Genomic DNA, 24,020 nt, shown 5'->3' with positions numbered 1-24,020 from the left:
ATAAAGATCATGTTTAAACATGAAATGGACAAAGTCTGCATTCCAGAAGTCCAGGGTAGAGACTGACTCCACTGAGTATTGAAAGCTCTTGTGTCATGGTTGATGTGCTCAAGGTGGCTCCAACCATAGCATTTCCCACCAGCCCTTCTCTGTTTGTAAGCAGCAGATCCAGCAGGGCAGCTTCCCTGGTAGACTCACTTCCCAGCTGTGTTGGGAAGTTATCTTCACACACTCCAGGAACCTCCTAGACTGCCTCCTCTCTGGTGCTGAATCTCCAGCAGACATCTGTCAGGTTAAAATCACCCACAAGAACCCGTGCTGACAATCATGAAACACTACCATCACGTCACAGAACAGTTCATTCACTTTCTCATTCTGGCTGGGTGGTCTATAACAGGCTCCCACCTGATTTGGCCTACCCCCGATCGTCATCCATAGGCATTCAACATTTTCCTCATTGTTCTTGAGCTTTGTACAGTCAAAACTCTTCATAATGTACACAGCCACCTCACCACCTCTCCTTCCTTGCCTGTCCCTTCTGAAGAGCTTGTGGCCATCCAGTGCAGCACTTCAGTCATACCACCACGTTCCTGTGGTAGTGACTGTCATGGCTTTCCTGCTACTCTATGGCTGCCAGCTCCTTCTGTTTGTTGTTCTGTTCTGTACTCCTTAGCTCTTTTCCTGGTTTTATGTTTATCATCTCCCTGTATTTTTTGCCTAAGTTACAAAAGTCTTGAGAGGAATACTAGATATAAAGTAAAGGTCAGCAGCAAAATGCCAGTAGATTTCAAAAAAAAACCCTGCGGTTTTTCTGTGCCCATGGATTCATTTATGATAGAAACTGAGAGAGGTCTTTTAAGCAGAAGAGTAAACTTCTACACTGTGATTTCAAAACAAATAAGAGAAAAGAGACTTTAAAGACACAATTTTGGTACTGAAATCAGGCAGACAGAAACTTTCTAACACTTTTTTGAGTATTAGAAAGCAGGCCTTTATTACAGCATGCTGGTCACTCTAATCAAGTGCCCCTGAGAGTCATGTGAACAGAGTTTCTATCATACACACTGATTATATATTCACTAGCTATCCCCACTTACTTGACCTTATTTGACATAGTTGCTCCCCTTATCAGTCCTTATCTAGTTCTTTGGGGTCTGTCTTCAATGTCCAGTGTCCTTTCTATGTGGCTGTTCCTTGACCCTTGCATCTGAGTAAGTGCAATATCATTGTTTTGCACAGCTTCTACTTTGCCAGCCTTGCAGAGTTGAGCTGGCATCCTGCTTGTGTTTTGCATGACTTCTGTTTGCCTTAGTTATACCCTTAATCTATTTCTACAAGGTTGTGCTGTTGTGTTCTACTGTCCTTGATAGTAGTAAAATGCTGTTCTGTTTTACTGTTCTTATCAGTTTGGCCGGTGTCTGAGTGGTTTGATAAATAGAGAAATACAAAATCCAAGACTTGACACAGTTACTAAAATCAGCTTTTCCAGCACTTCTTTACTCATTTCCCGTAACTAAATTATTCAGTAAAGCAGAATGTACCATTATGCTTGGCCAAAGGACACTAAAAGAAAAAAAAGTCTACAAATTCACACAGATATGAAAAGCAATAAATGTTCAGCAACATTCCTGAAAAAGATAATGTATAAAAATGAAATACTGTGAAAGAATTTAAGAGCTTTCATCCTGTACAATTAATACTTGTCATATGAACTTGCCACAACAGTTTGAAGACAGAAACCTACTCAACCCACCTAGCTGCCCCTGCATGCATGCTGCCAAACCCCCATATAACCAAACTGTTTAAGTGACAGCGGGTGAACAAGCTTTCTCAGGCTCCAGAAATGTATTACGCTTCCACCTCTTGAACAGAAGATGCAGGGAAGAAAGAAACCAAAAAGATTTCTGTCTAGAATTCACACATAAAAAGATTCATATGTATGACCAATGATACATATGAAGACAATAGGATAGTGCTGCTTCTTGAGTGCTAAACTCTACAGGTAACAGTGAAGGCTGCCTAGTCCTAATGAACTCCTCTGATCATTTTATATCTACTGCAGTACAACTCCAAGATACCAAAATCAAATCCACATATGCTTCATTGTTCCATTATAGAGGTAAAAATGGAAATCAGTGGAATACAAGCTAAAGATGTTAGTGTTTCTTTAAAGTTAAGATAGCCTAATGCTCTTTCATAAGGCTTTTCGGCTGCCCAGAACACTGCCACATTTGTCAGACTTTAAGTTCCATATACCTGGTTGTGACTCACTGAATTTTTGTACAATATAAGGATGGCCCTGTAGTCATATAGCTACACTGGAAACCTGGATCATACTTGTAAATACATTTAATTGCCATACTATGCAGAAAAGAATAGAATAGAGCGTTCTATACTGAAGTATCTCATAATTGTCAGGAAATATGAACCATCCAAACTTTTTTATGAAGTTCTACATTTCGGTACTATTAAATACTTCTATAAGTCTGCTTCTTCCAGTTGTAGCTTGAAAGCTTCTCCTGTGCAAGCATGTCAGCAAATCGATTACATGTCCTTACTATACCAGAACATGTACTGTCACTTCACTAAGGTGAGATGAAGGTAGGTTTTCTATGATAATAGGACAGTTCTGAGCCATTTCATAAGTGCCTATGGAGTAAAATTACCAACACTGGGTCAGCAGGTGCACAGTAATGCATAGTAAGTGGCCATTTATTGCAAAAAAGAGCAATTATTTTGGAACAGCTTCTACTACAGAGGGCAATTCCATGTATTTAGAGTACATCAGATACTTTATAACAGATATAACAATCAATTTCACAATGCAGACAACTTTCCGTATGCTTTATAAAATCATTTTAAAAAACACCTTCTGTTTAAGGTCTACAGAGTATTTTACCATATCCTACAGTTTCTGTTAATCATATTAATTAGTTTCGGCTTCACTACCTAACAGAACAGTTTACTGATCCCAGCAGTACGCTCTTCTGTAATTCATGAAGCAAGCTTGACACAAATTTAAGGTTTCTTGTTAATGCTCTGCAAAATGGTTTTTAAGGTTTTCTTGATAATACTTTCAACAGGAAATCACCCTCACTTCCAGTAATTTCTAACAGTAATGGAAACTTTTCAAACTTCTTATCAATTTGAAGCTCATATGACAAGTATGAATTGAGTATGGCCTTGCTCTTGCTGGAAAAGGACAAACTCCACTGTAAAGAATGCCTGATGTAAGTACATCCCTACCCTATTTAGAATTATTGACATTCCAGTCTTTTAGCTATTGAAAGAATGTATTCTGTGGTTTCTCTCCACATTTTCTTGACGCATTTTACAGTTTTACTCTCGCGGGATTAAAGTATATGTGCAAAGCACTACATAAAACGATTTTTAATCGGTCTAGGGAGTTTCAAGGGGATGACTATGTCTTTGAAATTGAACAAGAAAAATGCCTATGATCTATTGACAAAAAGTTAAATCTTCAAAATTATGCTTTGGACATAATAAGAAAGGGAGTAAGCATATAATTTCCCTCTCAGCTAGTTTAAGCACAGGTCTTCCAGAAAAACAAAGATAAAGACTTTTAAAATTGGCTCTGATTCTGGCGATCCTGAGGAATTCAAGTCCTTCTATGTGAGCTATGAGAGCAAAATACAGGCTTTGGAAAGATTAGGAAGCAATTGTAACTTAGAAGGTATTTTAATAACCTTAGCTGTTATACCACACAGAAGATTCACAGGCAGACTAAAGAAGAGAGACTAAGCTTAAAATGCAAGTTTGGTTTAACACTTAAATTGCATTTTTTTCTTAAATCAAGCACACCTAGAAATGACAATATATGCACCTTAGCCTGTCTCTTTGTGAATGCTGAAAGTGGATTTAAAGCATAGGTGGTCTTATATCAAACTAAAAGTGAAGTAACACTAATTACATTTTTAATGGCTAAACCCATGGCTGTAAAAATTTGTTTAACAAGACACTCAGATACATTTCTTGGCAGCTTTTCTTCGCTCTGGCCTCCCCCTGGTAGGATGTACTCAGGAGATACCACACCTATCTGAAGGGGCAGAGAAAGCCAGCTGCATATCTTGGTAGCAAGCCTTCATCACTGAGATATATTAAAAGGCTCTGATGGAGCTGTTAACAAAAGAATTAGTCTGTAGTTGTAACCCCATGTATAACTTTCTTGCATGTATTGTAAAAAAAATGAAGAGGAGGAGCATCTCAGTTCTTTCAGTGAAAGCAATTATTTTTTAGATTGTAAAACCAAAATAAAATGTCTAACCATAAATGCTCTTTTAAACATAAAAACTAAGATTATCTAAATTCAGTTTCATTGCTCTTCAATACATCTGCTTTCTTAAAATTAATCAAAATGTGTTTCAGCTCTAAAAGCTGTATCAAACACATGCTGCAGGTCAGGTAGTGCTTTTGTATGTTCCTTTCCTGTATGTAATTTCAGGAAAGCATCATTTCCCACATGATGGAAGTAAATATCATGTTTATCTGTACAAATAGGTGGGTCTGTGGTTTTTTCACAATGTAGTTAAAAGTCCTGTAGTAATATCCTTTTTTCTCACTTGCATTTTCCTAAACTTTCAGTTACCAAATGCTGTGCTGAGCAGTTCCCTGCCAGTCAGCTTTGAAATACAACTAGGAATAGTAAGTGACTTAAAAACAAGTCAGGTTAATCATATCTACATCACAGCTGAATACAGAAGCATTTACTTATGATGACAAAGATATGATATTTCATAATCAACTGGAAATGCTATTAAAATACAGGATCTCAGAATACTTGAAAAGTAGTTTAAGCAGTCTACATAACCATACAACTGTCCGGGTTATCAGAGGTTTACCAATAATTTTTTGGTAACAAAAGTAGCTGAGTCCAGTAATCAATACCAGATTTTGCTTTTGTCGCCAATGTATCCCCATTTCTAATATTTGTTTTGCATCCTCCACTCTGTGTTATCATTCAATTCACAAACCATAAAAACCTTGTCAGAACTTGAGTCATTCTGTGCATCTCTGCAACCAAAGCACCAAGGAAGAGCAGCAGCATTTTATCAGAATATTCAGGTCAGTTTATCTTCCTTATGAGACCACCCACGGGAAACACATATCACAGTGTAAGTTACACAACAACTCATCATTAGTGTGAACATTTATATACTAGTCATACAGAACCGGTAGAGCATTCTAAAGTACAAATGCACACCAGCTAACTATGATACATGTTTAATACAAAGGTATTTCCAAGGGTAACTACCAGTTTTCTTAACGAGTCCTCAAAAACATACTAGAAAGCAGTACACATCAATTTTAGATGTAGGGTAGAACCCAGACTGGCCAAATACTTTTGTACTTAGTACTTTTGACTACTGATTTGGGCTGTTACTCAAATGCTATCACAATACAATGGTAAGCTTCTGACATTAAAGATCAGAAAGTACTGAATAATCTTTCATTAGCATGACAAGAAAATTTGTAAATTAACCAGTTCAGAACACAGACAGTAGCTGCAGAGTGCATGCACAGGTCATCGGCATCATAACACACTTCCCATTAGAAAACATAGCAACTGTTCTCAATATGCAAGGTCTGGACCCTGCAATAAAAGTGTATCAGCAAGGGAAGATCAACTAACAACTTGCTGCAAAAAATGGTCAAACTCAACAGCTGTGCTTAAAAGCAGCCTCCATCTAAGAAAAAAAAAATGCAGGCTGAAACATACTATCTTGCTTGAAACGTTCTGCATTTCTGAAGCTTCATAGCCAAAATTAGCTGATACAATGGAGCAGCATCTGTTTGGCTTCTCAGTCACCACAGAAAATTCACCTCCTTCTGTGTCTGCTGAAAGAGCTTAGTAAGCTGCCTACACCAACTTACAAGGAGCTGCACAGCCTCATAGCCTGGTGACTGTTTTGAGCCACCACTGCCTGCCAGAGCTAGGCTTATAGATGAGCAACAAGCTAATCTAACCAAGGCCATGTCACTGGGAGCCAGCACCACAGCCAAGTCAAAGGGCTGACAAAATATTGCTGAAGCCACATTGAACAAACTACTAACTGGAAGCAAATTGTACCACTGGGAACTGCTTCCAGCCAAGGAGGGCAGGGGCACAAATATACCTCACACAGCTCGTCATAGGACAGAGCACAGAGAGCACATGCAGGACGAACAACCTTCCCACCAAATCCTCCAGCCACTGTTGCAGCAGTACCAACAGCAGGTAAGCACCACTGCTGCTGGATTTCCAAGGCAGAGTCGAAAATCCAGAAAAGAGGTTACTTGGAGTGGTTTCCCTTGTGGTTTCACTCCATTCAGTACATAGGGTGGAGACTTCAGAATCGCATAGGTCAGTGCAGGGTGCATTTTGTTTCACCATCCTAGGAGCAAATTTGCATAGCACCATTTTAACTCTATGTGGATGGTGGTTCTCAATGAGCACCATTATAGCAGCTTCCAGTAATACCTCATTTTCCAAAACCAACATATTATACAAACTCCTAGGGAGCTTTGAAGAGAAAGGGATGAAAGGCCTTCCACCACTACAATATGCAAATGAAGGCAAGCACCTTTGCAATTCAAATCCACCCACTGTACAGAGACACCTGTACTTTACTCAAAGCCACTTCCAGAAATAAACATGTGAATTAATCTGGGCAAAACTCTGACTAATTTAACACAGTTACAGAGTAACTCTGGACCAGGAATAACCTGCCATCCCAGAAGTTACTTCTGATCTACATCAGTAGCTCCCACAATATGCAAGGGCATATGTTCAGATCTGACCTAACCACTCCTTTCCCTGGCATCTTTCTCTCTTCTTAATGAATCCTGAATGCTTCAATATGAGTACTGAAGCAGTACTTCAATATGAGTAACCTGAAATACAGGTGGAGAGTTATTTCAGGGTCTGAGAGGTATGCAGAGACTATTTATCCTCTTCAACCAATAAAATTAATGTCCTAACTATTTTCCCCTAACTATAAAAGGCCACTCTTCTGCTCACTGGTACACATGCTGCATTGCATTTTATTTCTACAAGCTTAGGTCTATCTTAACACTGCCACTTTAACAGTGCTCCTCTTGCTGTCAAAGAAGCAAGTTTTCCCATGACTGAAAAACAGAGTCTTCTCACCTTGCTGCCAGACACAAGTAAGGCAGGGAAAACATGGGAGGAAGGACACCGTACAAAGAGACAGATTGCTGAGAAGTCACCAAAATTAAGGGGAAGTTCAGCTGACATCCTGTTTGAAGTTGTAGATGAATTATTTGTACCCAAAGCAAGTGGAAAAATACTGTGTCTTGCTGGGTAAGTAGCTCGTTCAGCACCACTCTTGCTGCACTGTTAGGTTCTTCTTCAGCTGCAAACTTCCACAAAAATTTTACTCAACCTCAGCTTGCTCCAGGGTACTTCCAGGTTGAGGTCAACCCACTTCACCTGCTTGGTGTAACTAATTTCCACTAATTGCTGTCAACCCAGACCAATCCAAAAGGGACGAAAAAAAGTTATTACAGTAATTACTTTAAACAATGCTGCCATGACATGTAGGTACCCCCCTAGAAAAAAGTGAAGAGCACCTGATGAGTGCAGCCCCAGCTGTAAAGAATGTGCAACCTTTGCTTTTTACTTCAAACATGGGTAATGAAGTTATTGACATGACTCAGGACCAATCCATAATGCCATCATGAAACAACATCCCAATACTCGGAACCAGCAAGAAAGAATCCTGTATTAATTTTGTGCAATTCTAAAGTGTTACAATTTATGCACTTTTATTTATTCAACCAGAAGTAATACACTACTGGTTGAATAAATAAAATATTCTGGTTAGATAAATAAAAATGGATGTTACAATGGGACATAGCAAGGATTTGAAATTTGATGTTTCTATGCATTAGTGTAAGAAATCAAGTGTCATGTTTGAAGAGATTGCTACAGATAGTCAATTTTTAGTTCTATAGATAATATTGTCAACAAGTGCTCTTTATAGACAGGGTCTTTGTTACAGTCAAAATGTCTCACTATGCTATAGACTGCTTACTATGTAGCTATGCAAAAAAAACCCTAAAACAAAACCAAACCAAAACCAAAAAACCAAACAAACCCCCCCCCCAAAAAAAAAAAAAAGAACACCAAAAAAAAACCAAACCAAACCAAACACCCCAAACTCAAATGCAAAATTACACTGCTTTGGCCATTACTTTAATTTGTCTAATTTTCCTCAAAATACTTTTTAATAGGAAACTGTCTGGAAAGGTACTACTAAAGCTTTTCTACTCAATTTTACATTAGTACAATCAGTCTCCTCCTTCTGCCTTTTGTTTTTGTTTCACGCCAGAAGGGATGTCTCCTAGCTCTTCCTTAGCACCAATACAAATGAAGGAAATCTTGTTTCTGTGTGTACATGCATGCGACTCTCACAGGAAATAAGGCACATGCAATGCTATGCATGACAAACCATTTTTTTTTACTTGTTCCCTTAAAACTTTATGTGTAAAAAGAAACATAATAATTTTTTTTCTCAAACTGTGCTACGTAATAAAACAGCTTTAGCATGTAGGTTCCATTTAGTTTCCATGAACAAAGCTGATATAGTAAATATATATTTGCTATATATACAGAACCCCCTACCACTATCATAGGCAGACATTTCATCACCAATAAAAGCCTTGTTATATGATATGCAAATTTTTCACCTGTAAGTTGGATTTTTAAACATTTTGTGATTCTAGTGTATGAAAACACATGCCTATAGTTAACTTCTCTATATCTACCTAATCTACATGAGAAAGACCATTAATCTGGACACAAAGACTATCATTAACATGAAAACAAGGAAATGAATACCCTAAACTACTAAAAAATAATGGAAAACTTAATTTCATAGAAAGTTTTTTTCCCCTTACGGATATCTCACTTCAATAAAAATCAAAGAAATTTACATGAGGAAATACCAAATTTTAAAGTGTCTGCAATTATTTTGCACATTGTTAATTTAACATGGTTTAGTGATAGCAGTAAATACTAAGGATTATAAGTTATTTGAAACAGCTTATGAAGTAGCATTCAAACTCCACATAAACAAAACTTTGAAAAACTGACAGAAATCATCCCCAAATCCAGGAAACTTTACATAGATAGCACATCCTTACTGAAATGACTGTATTTAGCACTTATTTAGCACCAGAAAACACTCAACAGAGCAAGGCGTCCTGGTTTTGAAATACATTTCTCCTAAACCTTCTTCATCACTTGCTAGCATATGTAACTTGGAAAGGGTACATGAGAATGTACTTAATCTTCTGAACACCAAAAATCAGTATGACCTTGATCTCCCCTATCAGAATAACTGTGTTGTTACCATTTCTGTACATTTCTGGCAGTGATACAAGCTGAGGTGGCAAAGCAGTAAAGGTGCACAGTCTGTAACCAGCATAGCTTATAGGAGTTGAATGTTGTCACAGACTAGAGTCCTGGATAGAGCTTTATAGTGTAAATATAAGGCAATGTTGTAGTAGAAAATTTTATATTATACTTAAACCACTAAGACTTTAATAAATTTTTAAAACCCCTCAACAAAATATCAAGTATTATTTTTAGAAACTAATATGCAACTAATCAAATGTGAATGTCAGATCCATAAAGCAATTCAAATTGACAGCTGCTTTAATTGAAAGTGTCAAAACTACTTTCCTTCTCTATAAATGGTAAGTCTCAAATCTTCAGATGAAGTGTGACTTTTCCAATTCTCTCCCTACCTTTGTTTTCAATGACAACATGAAGACCAGATAATTTTCAAGCTTCATACATTATACTTACTCTAACATGATTTTGTTAGAACTGGAAAACAAACCTGGTTCAAAATACCTAGTTAAGAATTTAATTATGAAACTTAATTAAAGAAAAATCCAATATGTTTGTGCTTACCTTGGTAGAAAGACACTTTCCACTACATAGAAGTCTTGCATAAGAACATCTCTGTCTGGTTTTGATGTAAGGTTTCCTACTGTGTATCCTATTCCCAACTGAATAGCACCTTTAATAGCTGAGGATGCAGTCTGTGTAGAAAGCAAGGATTCAAACATGAGTTTGCTAAAAGCTGATTTCTGTTCTTTATCAATAATATCATAGGTAAACATGTTGATCATTTTCATAATAACAACACCCTGTCATCTTTACATGAAATAACTGATTTTTAAGTAAAAGATTTAAAATAATAACTATATACAAACTGAAACTTTTAAATTGCCCAAATAATTTAGACATGGAGTCCTATTTCAGCATAGAATCACAGAATAGCAAGTTGAAAGGGACCTCAAGAGGTTCAGCCTTTCTTGATGAAAGCATTATCTAGACAAGAAAGCCAAGCACTCAGCCAAGCCAAATCTCAAAAATGTCCCACATTGGGCAATACACCAGTTCTGGGGACATTATTCCACTGGCTGATTGTTTTCACAATATTTCCACTTGTGTTCAAGCAGAATATCCCCAGGAGTAACCCATTATCCGTCATATTTTCCATGTGACCCCTTGTAAAAATAGAGCCTCTATCTTCTTTGCAACCATCCTTCAAATATGGTAACATGGTGACAAATTTCTCCTCAACCTTCATTTCTTCAGCTTGAACAAACCCAACTCTCTCACCATATCCTCACAGGTCAGGCTTCCTAGCCTGTTTATCATCTCTGTGGCTCTTCTCTCCATCTTCTCCAGCCTGTCCATATCTTTTTTGTGTACACCAAATACTGTCAACAGTGTTCCAGGTGTGGCCTGACAAATGCTGACAAGAAAGGGATAATCTCTGCTGCTGATGTCCCTGTTGATGGAGCCCAAGATCTCACTGGGCTGCTTTGCTGCAGCAGCACATTGCTCACTCATACTGAGCTTGTTGCTCACTAGGGCTCTCAGGCCCCTTTCCATGGAGCTGCCCCTCAACATTGTGCTCCCAGCCTGTGCTGCACTCCTGGATTCATTTTCCCAGGTGTAAGACTTTACACTTGTCCTTGCTGAACTTTAAAAGGTTCTTCTTTGCCCACTGATCCAGCCTACAAAGGTTTTCCTGCAGGGTTGGCTCTCCCTTTCAACGTGTTCACTTGATTTTAAGTGCTCTGGCTGACCACTTATGAACATATGGAACAGTGCTGGGCCCAACACCAACCCCTGGGGAACCCCACTTGTGCCAGGTTGCCAGCTGGAAAAGGAGCCATTTACCCCCACTCTGGGTGCTGCCTGTGGGTCACATACCCAGCCACTGCACAGGCAGCTTGTCCAGACTGTTACCCAGCTTCACCAGGAGGCTGTGGGAGATCACAGAGAAAGCCTTGGAGAAACACAGGCAGAGAACATCCATGGCTTGCCCCACCCCAACCAAGCAGGTCACTTTGTATAAAGCAACCAGGTTTGTCAAGCTCAATTTGGCCTTGGTGAACTTGTGCTGACATTTCTTAATCACGTGCTTCATCTCACTTGTGATGGCTCCTAGGAAGATTCTTTCCATAACATTTTCCTTTGCCTTAGTATTAACCTTCAGAGAGCACAGCCAGACCCCAAACTCCACAATATTGCAATCACTGCAGATAAAGCCATCACTGAGATATAACAAAACTAGTTTCCTTGGTTAGTGAGCAGGAAGTCCAGTCATGTCTCATTCCCGGTTAGCATATCTAACAGTTGTATGAGGAAGCAGTCCTGTATGCATTCCAGGAACTTGATGGATGCTGTGACCTGCTGTATTGCTCTACCAAGACTGTCTGGATAGTTGAAGTCACTAAAAAGACCCATGATCTGTCATTCAGAGGTTGCTTAAGTGACCCTGTTTAAGTGCTTCTTTGCCATTTTTGTCTTGGTTTGGGGGTCAGTAGCAGATACCTAATCTAATATCCCCCTTGGGGATGTCCCTTCTGATCTTGACCTAGAGGAATTTGAAAGGGCTTCCATAGTCACAGTAGTTGACTTCTATATGTTCATGATTCACTTTTAACCAAGAGCATAACTCCTCCTCCTCTACTTTCCTGTCTTGAGAAAACCTATAACCATCCTTTGTGATCCTCTTAAGACATTTACAATCTAACAGGACATTCAAATTTCTTCAGGATTGTGAAGCATGCATTATATTCTGGAAAAAAACAGTCACAAATTTCACGTGATTGTACATGCATGCTAAGGCATCACAATGCAAGCTTATGGCTTAAATGCTGACTCTAGATGCAAATAAATATATTTATTACATTCTACCTAACAGTCAGTGCAAGAGGTCCATTGATTGTGGGGAGTCCAGAGAAAAATGTAATGAGAAAAGTAAAATCTCTCCATAAAAATCTACCATTATAAAGTGCAGTGACTAAATTCAACAGCCAGAGCTTGCAGGACATAGAAGCCTTCAAAATAACAGCATGAAATTGTGATACTACATGGGTATAAAAATTTACTATGGGTAAATTGAGACCATCTCTGAAACTTTCCCGTGCTGAATAGACAGCCATGCTTCATGAATTAAAAAACAGCAGAAGTGAGTCAAAATCAGAAACTAGTCAAGAAAGGAATTTTTAAGGAGACATGGAAGGAGTGAATAAAGAAAACCATTGGGCAGGAAAAGAATGCTATGAGGAAGGGAGTATCATCCTGTTCATGATAACTAGTTTGAAGACAACATGTTTGGTCCCTGCTTCTAGGTTTTACCTCCTACCAACCAAACAAGTAGGAGATTAACAGAGGAAAGAAAGAGCAGCAGAAGTTTCATGATCAGAACCACTTCAGCACTTGAACAGAACCATTTCAGGAGTGAAAATTAAGTAAGTGGTTCAAGTACACAAAGCTACTCTTGTTTTAATTCTTGGATATACTAGATATACTAGATATACTAGATATATACCAGATATACTAGAGTGGCTGCTTTTTTTTTAGAAAAGAAAAGGCAAGAGATGTGTAGCTCTTAAATAATTAAGACTGCACATCAAGCAGAACTTATACTTGCATAACAGTTTAGAACCAGCGATTTGGTGGGAACAAAAAGCACTCCATTCTGAAAGTGCTACTTTGACTAGTAAAAAGATTTGGCTTTGTGTCATAAGAAGAGTCACATTTTTCTTTCCTTGAAAGGCTTCTATTCATGAATGATTAATGCCTAACAAAAGCTGTAATTATGTAACTTTGATTAAACCAATACACATACAAATAGTTTCTGCTTCATTGCTGGATGCCCATCTTGTTCACTGCTACAGCAAGAGACTACGTCTGAAAGAACAGCAGATAGTACAGTACAGCAGAGGACATGCCATTCCTAATAAACCCTGACAAAACCCACCAAACCTCAAAAATACCCAAGACAAGAAACCTGGCAATGTGATTTCAAAAGGAATCCTGTGGATTATCTTTCAAACTTATAAAAATATCTGTAGTGTTTTTTTCCAAATTCAAAAGATCTACAGACTTTGAGTCTACAGAAGGCAGAATGTAAGGCCTTCTACTACAATGACACAGACTTCTCCTACCAGGTTACTTCTTGTTAATTTCCATTCATATTCAAGAGTGTCATTAGTAAACACCCATCATCTCTTCAGCAATTACAGAAGCTGTTTTAGCAGAAAAGTAATGTTATGAAATCATTCAGAATACTTTAACAACTACTTTGAAACAAATTGAGAGCCGCTATAGCATGCCGAAGCCAAGTGCTGGCCCAAAGTCCACTCTTTGTCAATCACCACTAACACCAAAGGCAGGTAACCCAGTATGCCCTTAGCAACTGACATGTATTGGGTTTTGCAATCCATAAAATAAAACCAAAACAAGTCTTGTCTTTACAACATCACTTGTCTTAATTATTAATATTATTATTAATATTATCACCATTAAATCCAAGGAAAGTATAAAGGAGCTGCTTCTTAATTCTTGTGAATTTTTCCTTACTTGGGCACCTCTTTTAATGCCCATGAAGGCAGCAAAATCTAGATTCAAACCTAAGCCCCTTATTTATTTCAATTTGTCTTGAATACTCTCATGCTGCAAAGCAACCAATAAAATTCAGCAACCTTCTGTGCAATGGGTTTTTTCAGTCTTTTAGGGACTGAAATAAATTTTTCTTCCTATTAGCCTCCTGAAGAGGTTCAGAAAATAGCCCTGAGATAATTTATTAGCTGTAACTAATATGACACAGTGACAGTACAGTGACTCCCAGGTCATTTAACCTGTTATCAACCTTCTGAAGCTGAAGAAGTATTAAGGGATGAGAATAACCAGCAGGATACACATGTCAATGAATTTTAGGTTATGAAAGTGATTGAATTTTTAGCAAATGGTGACATTTGGTAAAACTATGACAGCTGTCTTTGTTACATAAATGGGCACAAAGTAAAACTTCTCCCATCCTCCTTTTCCTGTTTAGGATATTACTGTCTACTGCACAGGTGCTTTGATGCTTTTATCCCTTCATAAAAAACTGAAATTGTCTTCATTATGACAAAACATAACTTTGCCTCTTTTTGTCAAAAGCAACTATAGATTTTTTCTGTATTTGTCATATGGCTTTGCTAAAAGAGCTTGTAGATGTGAAAAATTATATGCAGACTCATAAAGCATAACATCAGTATATAATATACAACACAGGTATATGGAATATTTGCATCACAGATAAATAATCTAGCACTCAATGCACTCTTAAATTACTTTCTCTGCAGATTGGTCTTCTGTTTGCTCTACATTACTCTTAGCTGAAATCCTTTTTCAGAGTAGCAAAATAAATGAGAATTTAAATCCTCTCAAATCAGGTCTTAAGTTTGCACATGATTCCACAAATATACTAAGCAGGATTTAGACATTTTTCCTACACATAATCACTTTCAGGTAGCCTTCTAAAGCCTAAATTTGTTAGGTTTTCATAAAATGAAGGTGTTAATCAGACACACATAATGCACATAAATGCAGTTCACATTCAGATAACAACAACCAAAAAAAATCAAATAACAGAAACCATCTAACAATGGTACAAGTTAGGGACAAGGCTACTGAAAGGATTAAAAAGTCTATCATTTAAAGTAAAGAAAAAAATTCAAGGACAATAAAAATATGGATACTGTAATTTCAGAAACTATATTACAAATTTGCCAATAATTATTTTTGTTAGAGTGTTGAGGTTGTAAATTACTGGCAAACCTGAAAAACCACTAATATGTCAGTAAATGTACAGACTACATTGTACACAAAGATTTTAGAGATGGTAAATGGATTTATTCTTTTAAGTAAGTGTTCTTATAATTTCTTGGTAATTGTATGGGACTATTAATGACATCAATCATTTAACAAACCCGACTGGAGCTGAGCAGGAGGACACAGGCTTTAACTAATTTAATAGAAATTCATCTCTACTGTCATTCACAATTATTTTTCCATTCATCATTCAACTCTCAATTGCTCCTTGCTAAATCTATATGCATTTCCCATGATATGCTCATGAAATGTAACTCTAACATTCTAGGCTTCTTCAAAAGTAGACATCCTAGGGAAACTCTTTAGGACTTCATGAATGTGAACTTTGTCCTTGTTTTTGTGTTCTCCCCTATAATAACATTTTATTGTAGTTGAAGTTCGACCTATGAACTTTCTATAGTAAAGATGGTGATTTTTCCACAAGGCAGCTGGTTTATTGCAGGTGCCATAAAGTGATGAAGAGAAATTAACTCTGCCTTGGAAATTTTACCTCATTATCACTGTGAAAGGCAAAATGATTGCTTTCTTTCACCTTCTCCACTACTATGATTCAATCACAGTAAATCTGTTTAAAATCTGCCAAATGAAATGGCACAGACACCTAGCTACCAGAGTTCTTTGTAAGAGATGGGGGGAAACAGACATCTGAACAGAAGCCTTCACTGGTTAACACAGCTTTGCAACCATGCATCCGACAAAGTAGTTGTCACTGGTTCACTTCTCTCTGCTACTATATGTTGAGAAATCTGCTTTCATCTCTCGCACTATCCCACGCCTCTCCTCTGTGGGACAATGAACTGGATTGGGGTAGAACAGCTACCTGGCTTCAGGGAAAAAGTCCCAATGAAATAAATAATTTTTAAAAGACAGAAAAATATTAATAGGTGTCACTTGACAAAAATTGTAGAAGCCACATGGCTAATGCCAGATCTGAATTTTCTACAAGGAGGCATTTGTTCTTCAGTTTTACTAGTTACTGCAAGTACCAGGAACCCACTCAAACTATCACTTCGATGCAAACATAGTTTATGTTTTCCAGACTTCCGAGAAGATATAACCTGCCATAAATTACATAAACTCTTAAGCCAAACCATCTGACAAGAATGCTTGTTGAAAAACAATACATCTTTTTCACACAATATTTAAAAAGAGCTCGCTTAGAATATTAAAAAATTTCAGTTAGATTCAAGATGTACATGTGGTTATTGCCTAGTCCATTGCTCCTGCACTAGGTGCCAGCTGTGCTTACAGTTTCATTGAAACAAGACTTCTTGACACTGTTTCCACTGAAACTTCTGGATGGAGGTGACCCCACCTCAGCATGCTTTCTGCAGCTGACACATAATCACAAATAGGAACACAGAGTTACCAGAAAAACCCCATTAACATAACTAATTTACTGTTTCTCCACACTTGTAACCACACTTGTAACTACAGCCACAGTACCCCTCCAATCTTTCTTCAGTTCACACTTCTCTCTAGCAAATGTTTTCCCACCTTCTGCAGGTCACACTTCATGAAGGTGGACTCCTGTGTGTGTGTCTGTTCAATTGTTACAGTTCAATTGCAACCAGAATGATTTTCTTATCTGAGCTGAATCTCATGTCTCTTCATTTTCCAAAACTGACTCCATGGTGTTAAATTAATTTTTCCTCCATTTAAAAAAATTATGCCTAAGCTTCAGTAGTAGCCACGAACCCAACTACTCTGGTTGTTCTATCTTTGAGGAAAAGAATTTGTGACCTCTGAGCTTGAGAGCAACCATAGCTTCAGGCAAAGTCACTAAAGACAGTCATTTTAGTATCTTTGTAGATGCATAAAATTTGCCGTTGAGATCCTAGTGATGCAAAACCTCCAGCAGTAAAATTGCAGTGAGAAGTCTACAAGGAAAAGTACCCTACTTGCAGGGATTGGATGCAGGGCATAAGTCAATGCTAAAAGTGATAGAGCAATGCTGCTTGCACTTGTTTGCAAGCTCTAACAATAGGTAGCTGGCTTCCTTTATCCAGGCAAATTTCCATTGCTCCTGGCAAAGTGACTCATAGTATGCAGTTTTGAAGAGGTTACATAAAGTGCTTGAAATACACTAAACAGAAGAGCTGCAAGATATGTAGTGATAAGAAAAAAACTCTAATTATACACTTGCGTGGCAGCCTTCAAGCTAAATACACTTGTGTGGCAGTCTTCAGACTAAATGTAGAGATCGCAGCAATCCTGTAAAAGATTTTCATAAGTGCACATTTACATCTATTTTATTTGCTGGTGTGATTTTCTTCGACACTTGTAATATGCTTTAACAGACCTGTCTGTGCCTCATTCTTGCCACCATCTTATTATTAAGCATCAGGATACTACTGAAATCTGGTTTAACAGGGAGCAGACTCAGGGCTTGTGTGATTGATGACATTGCAATTCAAAACCTGCATACGTGTCAGCAACTTCTCACAACAAAGTCTACAAAATGGGGAGAAAATGAAAAATGTGGCAACTGCATACTCCAGATGACCATAACTGGATATGAATATCCAAGAGAAACTATAGTTTGGTGACCTGATTTTTGCAAGCATGCAATGGAACAAATAACCAGTCTCTCTTGTATCCATTACCCTGTTTCTCTCTGAGAAAAACCCTCACAACAAAAAAACCCCACAAACCCAATCAAACAAAAAATGCAAACTAAAAACCCAAAGCAAAAAAACCACAACACTAACCCAATCTAACCAACAAAAAATCCTCCACCCTGAAAGAACAGGCCACAGTCTGCACAGTTTACAATTTCTTTGATCTCAAAGTTATTTTAATTCTCTAACCTTAAAAGCTGCATGGAACATATATCTGTGAAGTGTCTCTTTCATTAACTAAGTTCTTTGATCTGGGTGACTGAAACACTTTATTGTGCATATTCACACTGTAGACTTAACTCACAATTTACAAATGGACAGTAAACTCACAAGTGGTTTCAGATTATAATGTTTGTAGGAAATGCATGCAGCTGAGCAGCTTAGCAGCCCCACCTTAAATAATACAATTTAAAAGAGAGAAAAACACCTGGTTTTCAGAAAGTAGGAAAAAAAAGGACCCAACCACAAAAAAACACCTAAAAATCCCCCAAACCAATAAACAGAAAGTTGTGTTCCCTCTACTCTCAAGTCTTTGACTAGATAATAACAGACAATTAAAAGCCAGAACAGCATTTATGTCAGAATGCAGCAGCAGAAAAACTGAAAGCTAGAAACAAAACAGTGGAAAGAAGAAGCATGATTCATAATAGAAATCATGCTCTGTCTTAGTCCAGTTATGCATTTCAGAGTCTGAAAGGATAGGGTAGCAATGCTCATGGCAAGCCCTTTGACAAGGCTGTAGTAATTTAAGAAATTTCTTGGAACTTCAAGATGTTTACATTCATGCAAATGGCCAGTCAGCTGACTACTGTAGGAAACAGAAGAGCTGGAGAATTAATTAATTCAGATAAAGATATTACCTACCTCCATTTTAGCTGAGATGGACAAAAATAGTAAAGAAAATATTGCAAAAATCTAAAATTCCAGGGGAAAAAAAACCTGATAGCCTTACAGACTACTTATTATTCTGGAAAGTTTTATCATGGATGAAATCAGAGGCACTGTCTTAGTCATAATTTGTTTTCATCTAAGTCAGATTAACTTAAATCAGTGAAAACCAGTCATTACTACAGACGTTTGTAATATATGGATAGCAGTTATAATTAACTGACATAGACTCAGGAACATGTGGAACATATTGTACTGCAAAAATTCTAGAGTCAGAAATAAACTTTTCCACTATAAACAAAATTCCTTTTGTTCCCCCCTCACAATAAAGAGAGACATAATCTCTTTAGGAACTCGGCCAAGGCCAAATATGCTTAAGAACCACAGGCCACAGCACAAGCCACAGTACTGATCTCTGCTTTTCTAAGCTGAGGGATACAAGCTTCTATGCCTATCCCTAAAAAAAAGGCAGTGAAAGTGAAGTCTCTAAACAATAGCAAGCACAGTTTGACTTAAGCATGAAATTAATATCTTGCCCAAGTGTTTCACTGTGGTGTAGGGCAGCAGTAGACTGGAGCAGAAATTGCCCAAGTAGCTGAAAAAGCACCATATGAGGAAATAAGCTCTTTCCCAGCACAGACTTCTGGATATGTAAAAAAAAAAATTGCATTTATAGCTCATCTTAGTCATTAAAATTGCTAGTGGATCTAAATAATGCTGGTCACAGACACGCAGTATCAGAAAAACAAAGCCCAAACTACTACCAGCAATTCCTAAATGGATGATTGATGCATGCTCCTGCATTAAATATGTCCTCTCTTAAACATCTCTTTTTAAAAAAATACTTAGCGAACAAACAGTGGTCTGTTTGGCAAAGTGCTAGAAATGTGCTTTGCTTTTCAGGTTTGTAATATAGACACATCATGTAATATTCAAAGCATTTGGAAACTCTGTAAATTTCTTACAACAGTATTTATGCCCAGAGATGTATCTGTTGCTGAGAGCAAAGAATTTTTATCAATCTAGCAAGAAAGTATACTTCAAAGCTGGACTGAATAAGTTTTAAATAGTCAGCTCTGCGGTGGATAGAAATACCTTATGATTTCACACATGGGATAAAGTAATTTTAAAACCCCCATGGAGCATGTTTTATTTGCTCTTGGTTTTAGTCAGTTCTGAAATATATTCACATACAGCAGGTCTGAACTACTGATGGAAAGGGAAAAACATACAATAAAATGTTGAAGGTTTTATTTACCTTTTTATATGTTTTCTCTTCATTTGGCTTTCCAGCAGTAACATCTCCATTTTCAGTAACAGACGACATCTAACAACAGAAGCTTAAGTTATGAAGACGGTATTTCTTTATATTTTCTTATGATTATTTACAAAACTATTTTTTTAAAAAATCATATAGTTAATTATCTATGTTATTTATTATCAATATTATTTATTATTTTTGCTAAATTCAAGCTTTTCAGAGGACAGCACACTTCCATGATCAGTGACATATCTAGGATATTCCTTTAAGTATTTTCCACACAGACTAAAAGGACAGCCCTGGCCCAGGAATATGTCCAGCATATGACTGAATCTACATGGCTCTTTCTTTTCCCCACACCAGTATGCAGTGAAAAGTTGCTCCTCAGTCTACTGCATGAGATGTTCTTGAAAAGGCAAAACTATGATGCTTGTAAACCAGGTATTCAGTGGCCTGTCTCAGTAGTCCAAGGTCCTTGGCTGCATCAATATGCTGTATCTCCTTAAAGTAACAAGGAGATCACAGAATCACACTGAATTACAGAATATTCTGAGTTGAAGGGACCTACAAAAACCACTGAGTCCAATTCTTAAGTGAATGGCCCATATGGGGATCAAAGCCACAGCCTTGGCATTATTATCATTGTGCCCTAAGTATTTGACATTACATCTTATCATAGCTGTAAAGCTATTCTAGACAAAGAATAAACTACTAAAATAGAGATCACCTTGGTCAGACAGTCTGAATTTGTCTGCCAAAGGCAGAATGACATGGTTTACAATAATTCTAGATTTTACCTATACTTTCATGACAGATTATACTCACCCTTACAAACAACAGGACAGGTCATCTGGAGCTGAGAGTGAAGATTGAGCCATTCATTGGTGGTGTTAAATGTTTTCCACAACCTATTATTAGAAAAATCTGTCATCGCTATGCCTTAAAAAATTTCCATCTTGCAGAATAGCTGCAGATTTCCTTTTACTACTATTCTTCAGCCCAAGCAAGCATTCAGCTGCAAGTGATGCTTTTCAAGAATCATGTCAAATAACTTGGTTACTATACTTAGAACTTACTGTACTTAGAACATGATTAATATACTTAGAAACTAGCAGTATTACACAGGAGGGAATCAGTGCAGATTCATTCCCTTTTGCCCTAGATATTTCACCCACCCCTGTGGCACAGGCAACTCTGCAATAAAACATTTTTGTACAGCAATACACATATGTGGTCTGGAGTGTTGTGTAATTACATGTGTCATCTTATAGCCTTATAATCTCCAATCACTTATAAGAAATAGCTGTGACAGTTTGGAAGACAGTACACTGAAAAGTCACAGATAACAAATAAAAAAAAAAAAAATCTCATGATACCTCAAACGAGAGGAAAATCTCATTTTGTCCTTAAGCAGTACAAATAACATCTTCGGCAAAACTAAAAATTGGTTTTAAAAAAGTATTCTCAGGTGTCATTTACTGCTTTTAATTTTCCATTAATCTGAAGAGTATACTTTACACTACCAAGGAACCTTTTAATAAAAAGGTTTAAAAGTCCTTTTCCTTTTCTTTGGAGAAGCACCTGAGCCAAAAAAAAAAAAAAAAAAAAAAGGTGCAGTGGGAGGGGGTGGAACCACAACAAATAGAAACTTGGAGTTTCTGAGAAGAAAAAAATGCCTCTTTAGAAAAACACACTTCTTACATTACATCAGTATTTTCTCCTGCAGTGAACTGCATTCGTCAGTGTAGCCTCTATACAGGTAATGTTTCTTAATCAGTAATTCCTTCATTAGGATGTGCACTAGCAGTATCCTATACATTTGACTCCTACTAAAAGGCAATGACTTAATTTTAATAGCTTTTAAAATTGTATGTATTTCATCTCACTCAGCTGTATTCACACATTTAATATTAGCATACACCCATGCTTGCAACTCTATCAGTACACAAACAAAGGCACAAAGAACGTGCTAAGACAGCTTTTTTAGGAAAAGAAATGTCATTTTAATCACTATAGAAGACTTTCTACATAACTGATCACTGGGTTAAAACACAAATTCCCACCCAAGCAGTTGCTCTCCACATACCTCCCAAGACTATTGATACAATAGGATGTTCTACTAGAAACAAAACTTCCCAAATTATGAGCACACATACTCAGCAAAAGCCTTTTTATATTTATTTTATATTTATTTTATATTTATTTTTATAAATGCAACATGGGAACTTTTTTTCACTAAGTTAGTTGAAGAAAGCGCTCATGCTAGACATAGGAGAAAAACTTGGTTTTTTCCCAGCATAGACAGAGAAATTATTCAAAAACTCTTCACTGACATACCACTGCAATGCTAGGAATGATAGGAAAACAGACAAATAGAGACCACGGTCAGTAACTACCAAGTATAAAACCTCATACACACCATGAAGAAGGTAAATTTTTCCTGTATGTGTCAGTTTTTTTCCTGAAGGCATCTAGAATAGAATTAATTTGGTTCTCATCTTTTGAGAAACAGAACACACAGCTTTATCTTAACTGTGGTTGTGTTAAACAACTTTCAAAATCCGTGCTTGACAACCATCTCTTGTTCCATGCTAACAATTTTTTGCAAAGCGAAAGTATTACTCCGTGTGTTTTCTTCCTGCCCTAGAGCTACTGAAGTGGCACATGGTGCCTTTTCACGTGCTTTATAATATGCAGTGCAACAGCTACTGTCTCAGTTCTGATGAAGTATAACAGTTCTAAGACAGGTCATAACTTACAGTCTTGGACTCACTTCCAGGCTAAGCTACAACTATTTATTTTTTTGTTACCATAGCAGGAAACAACTGTAGCTAAAGCACTGAATCTCTCTGTTTTACCTGACAAAATAAAAGCTCACAATAAAATAAGATATGGGGTAGGGGTGGGTAGAGTAAGAAAACACTTAGTTTCAAAAATGCTGTAGTGTGCTGACTTTGGCTGGGATAAAATTAATTTTATTCACAGTAGCTAGTGTGGGGTTATGTTTTAGATTTATGCTGGAAACAGTGTTGATAATGCAGGGATGTTTTCTACTCTTGCATAGTGCTTACATAGCACCAAGGCTTTTCTGCAGCCTTGCTGCATCAAGGCTTTGCTGTGCCCTGCCAAGGAGAGGGCTGGATATGCACAAGGAGCTGGGAGAGGACACAGCCAGGACAAATGAACCATGTGGCATCATGGACAACATATAGAGCTGGGGAAAGAAGGGAGGGAGGATGTATTCCTTCCCAAGCCACCATTAGGTGTGAATGGGGCCCTGCTTTCCCATTTTTTAGGAATGGCTGAACACCTTCCTGCCCATGGCAAATGGTGCATGAATCCATTGTTTTGCTTCGCTTGCATGCACAGCTTTTGATTTACCTGTTAAGCAGCCTTTATCTCCACCCCTGAGTTTTCTCACTTTTACCCTGTTGATTGTCTCCCCCAGTCCATCAAGGGGTAGTGAGTGAGCCAGTATGCAGGGCTCAATGGCTAGCTGGGCATAAGCCATGAGTGAAAAATGGCTGTAAAGATCTCCCCTTTAGCTTCCTAGATGCTATCCTAACTGACAACAAAGAAAGAGAAACATTAAACTACAGTAGGAATTTAAAGAGTATTTTCCCAAATACTCTTGAAGAATCAACATTTTGGTCACAAACCTTATGCGCAACAAAAACTACTGTGACATGTACAGTTCTTGAAACACAAGTTTACAGCCTTCAGTTCCAGTCTTCTGCTCTGAACACCTCCTAGTATTAAATGTGGGCTTTAAAAAAATCACATCTGTTCAATATATGCTTCAGAGGGAAAAAAACCACAAAACCAAACCACAAAAAAACCCCCAACAAACCAAAAACCAAACCAAACCAACAAACATGCAAACAAAAACCCAAAACGTGTTTCACAGTTTAATTTCTTACACTAGAATAACAGAACCACACGCTTCTTATCTAACACAAACTGCTATTTCCATCACTCTGGGGGAAAAGTGCCATATGCATTTTTTTCCTAGAGCTACAGGGACATCTTTTTAATT

At 37.5% G+C, this 24,020-nt stretch overlaps 1 protein-coding gene across 1 annotated transcript in view; it reads right to left on the bottom strand.

Moving 5' to 3' along the window:
- Positions 1-21,030, bottom strand: part of PIP5K1B (phosphatidylinositol-4-phosphate 5-kinase type 1 beta) — a 62,410-nt gene extending 41,380 nt beyond the window's left edge. Inside the window, exons 1-3 of the mRNA XM_066339081.1 lie at positions 20,810-21,030; positions 19,982-20,050; positions 9,941-10,071 (exon numbers count right to left, since the gene is read on the bottom strand). Coding sequence (XP_066195178.1) covers positions 9,941-10,071; positions 19,982-20,050 — 200 coding nt within the window. The 5' untranslated portion in view covers positions 20,810-21,030. The remainder of the gene's footprint in view (positions 1-9,940; positions 10,072-19,981; positions 20,051-20,809) is intronic.
- Positions 21,031-24,020: the final 2,990 nt, after the last annotated feature.

This window comes from Sylvia atricapilla, chromosome Z (genome assembly GCF_009819655.1).
Source record: "Sylvia atricapilla isolate bSylAtr1 chromosome Z, bSylAtr1.pri, whole genome shotgun sequence".
Lineage (NCBI taxonomy): Eukaryota > Metazoa > Chordata > Aves > Passeriformes > Sylviidae > Sylvia > Sylvia atricapilla.
Note: the sequence above shows the minus strand (reverse complement) of the source record. Positions and strands in the feature narration are given on the sequence as shown.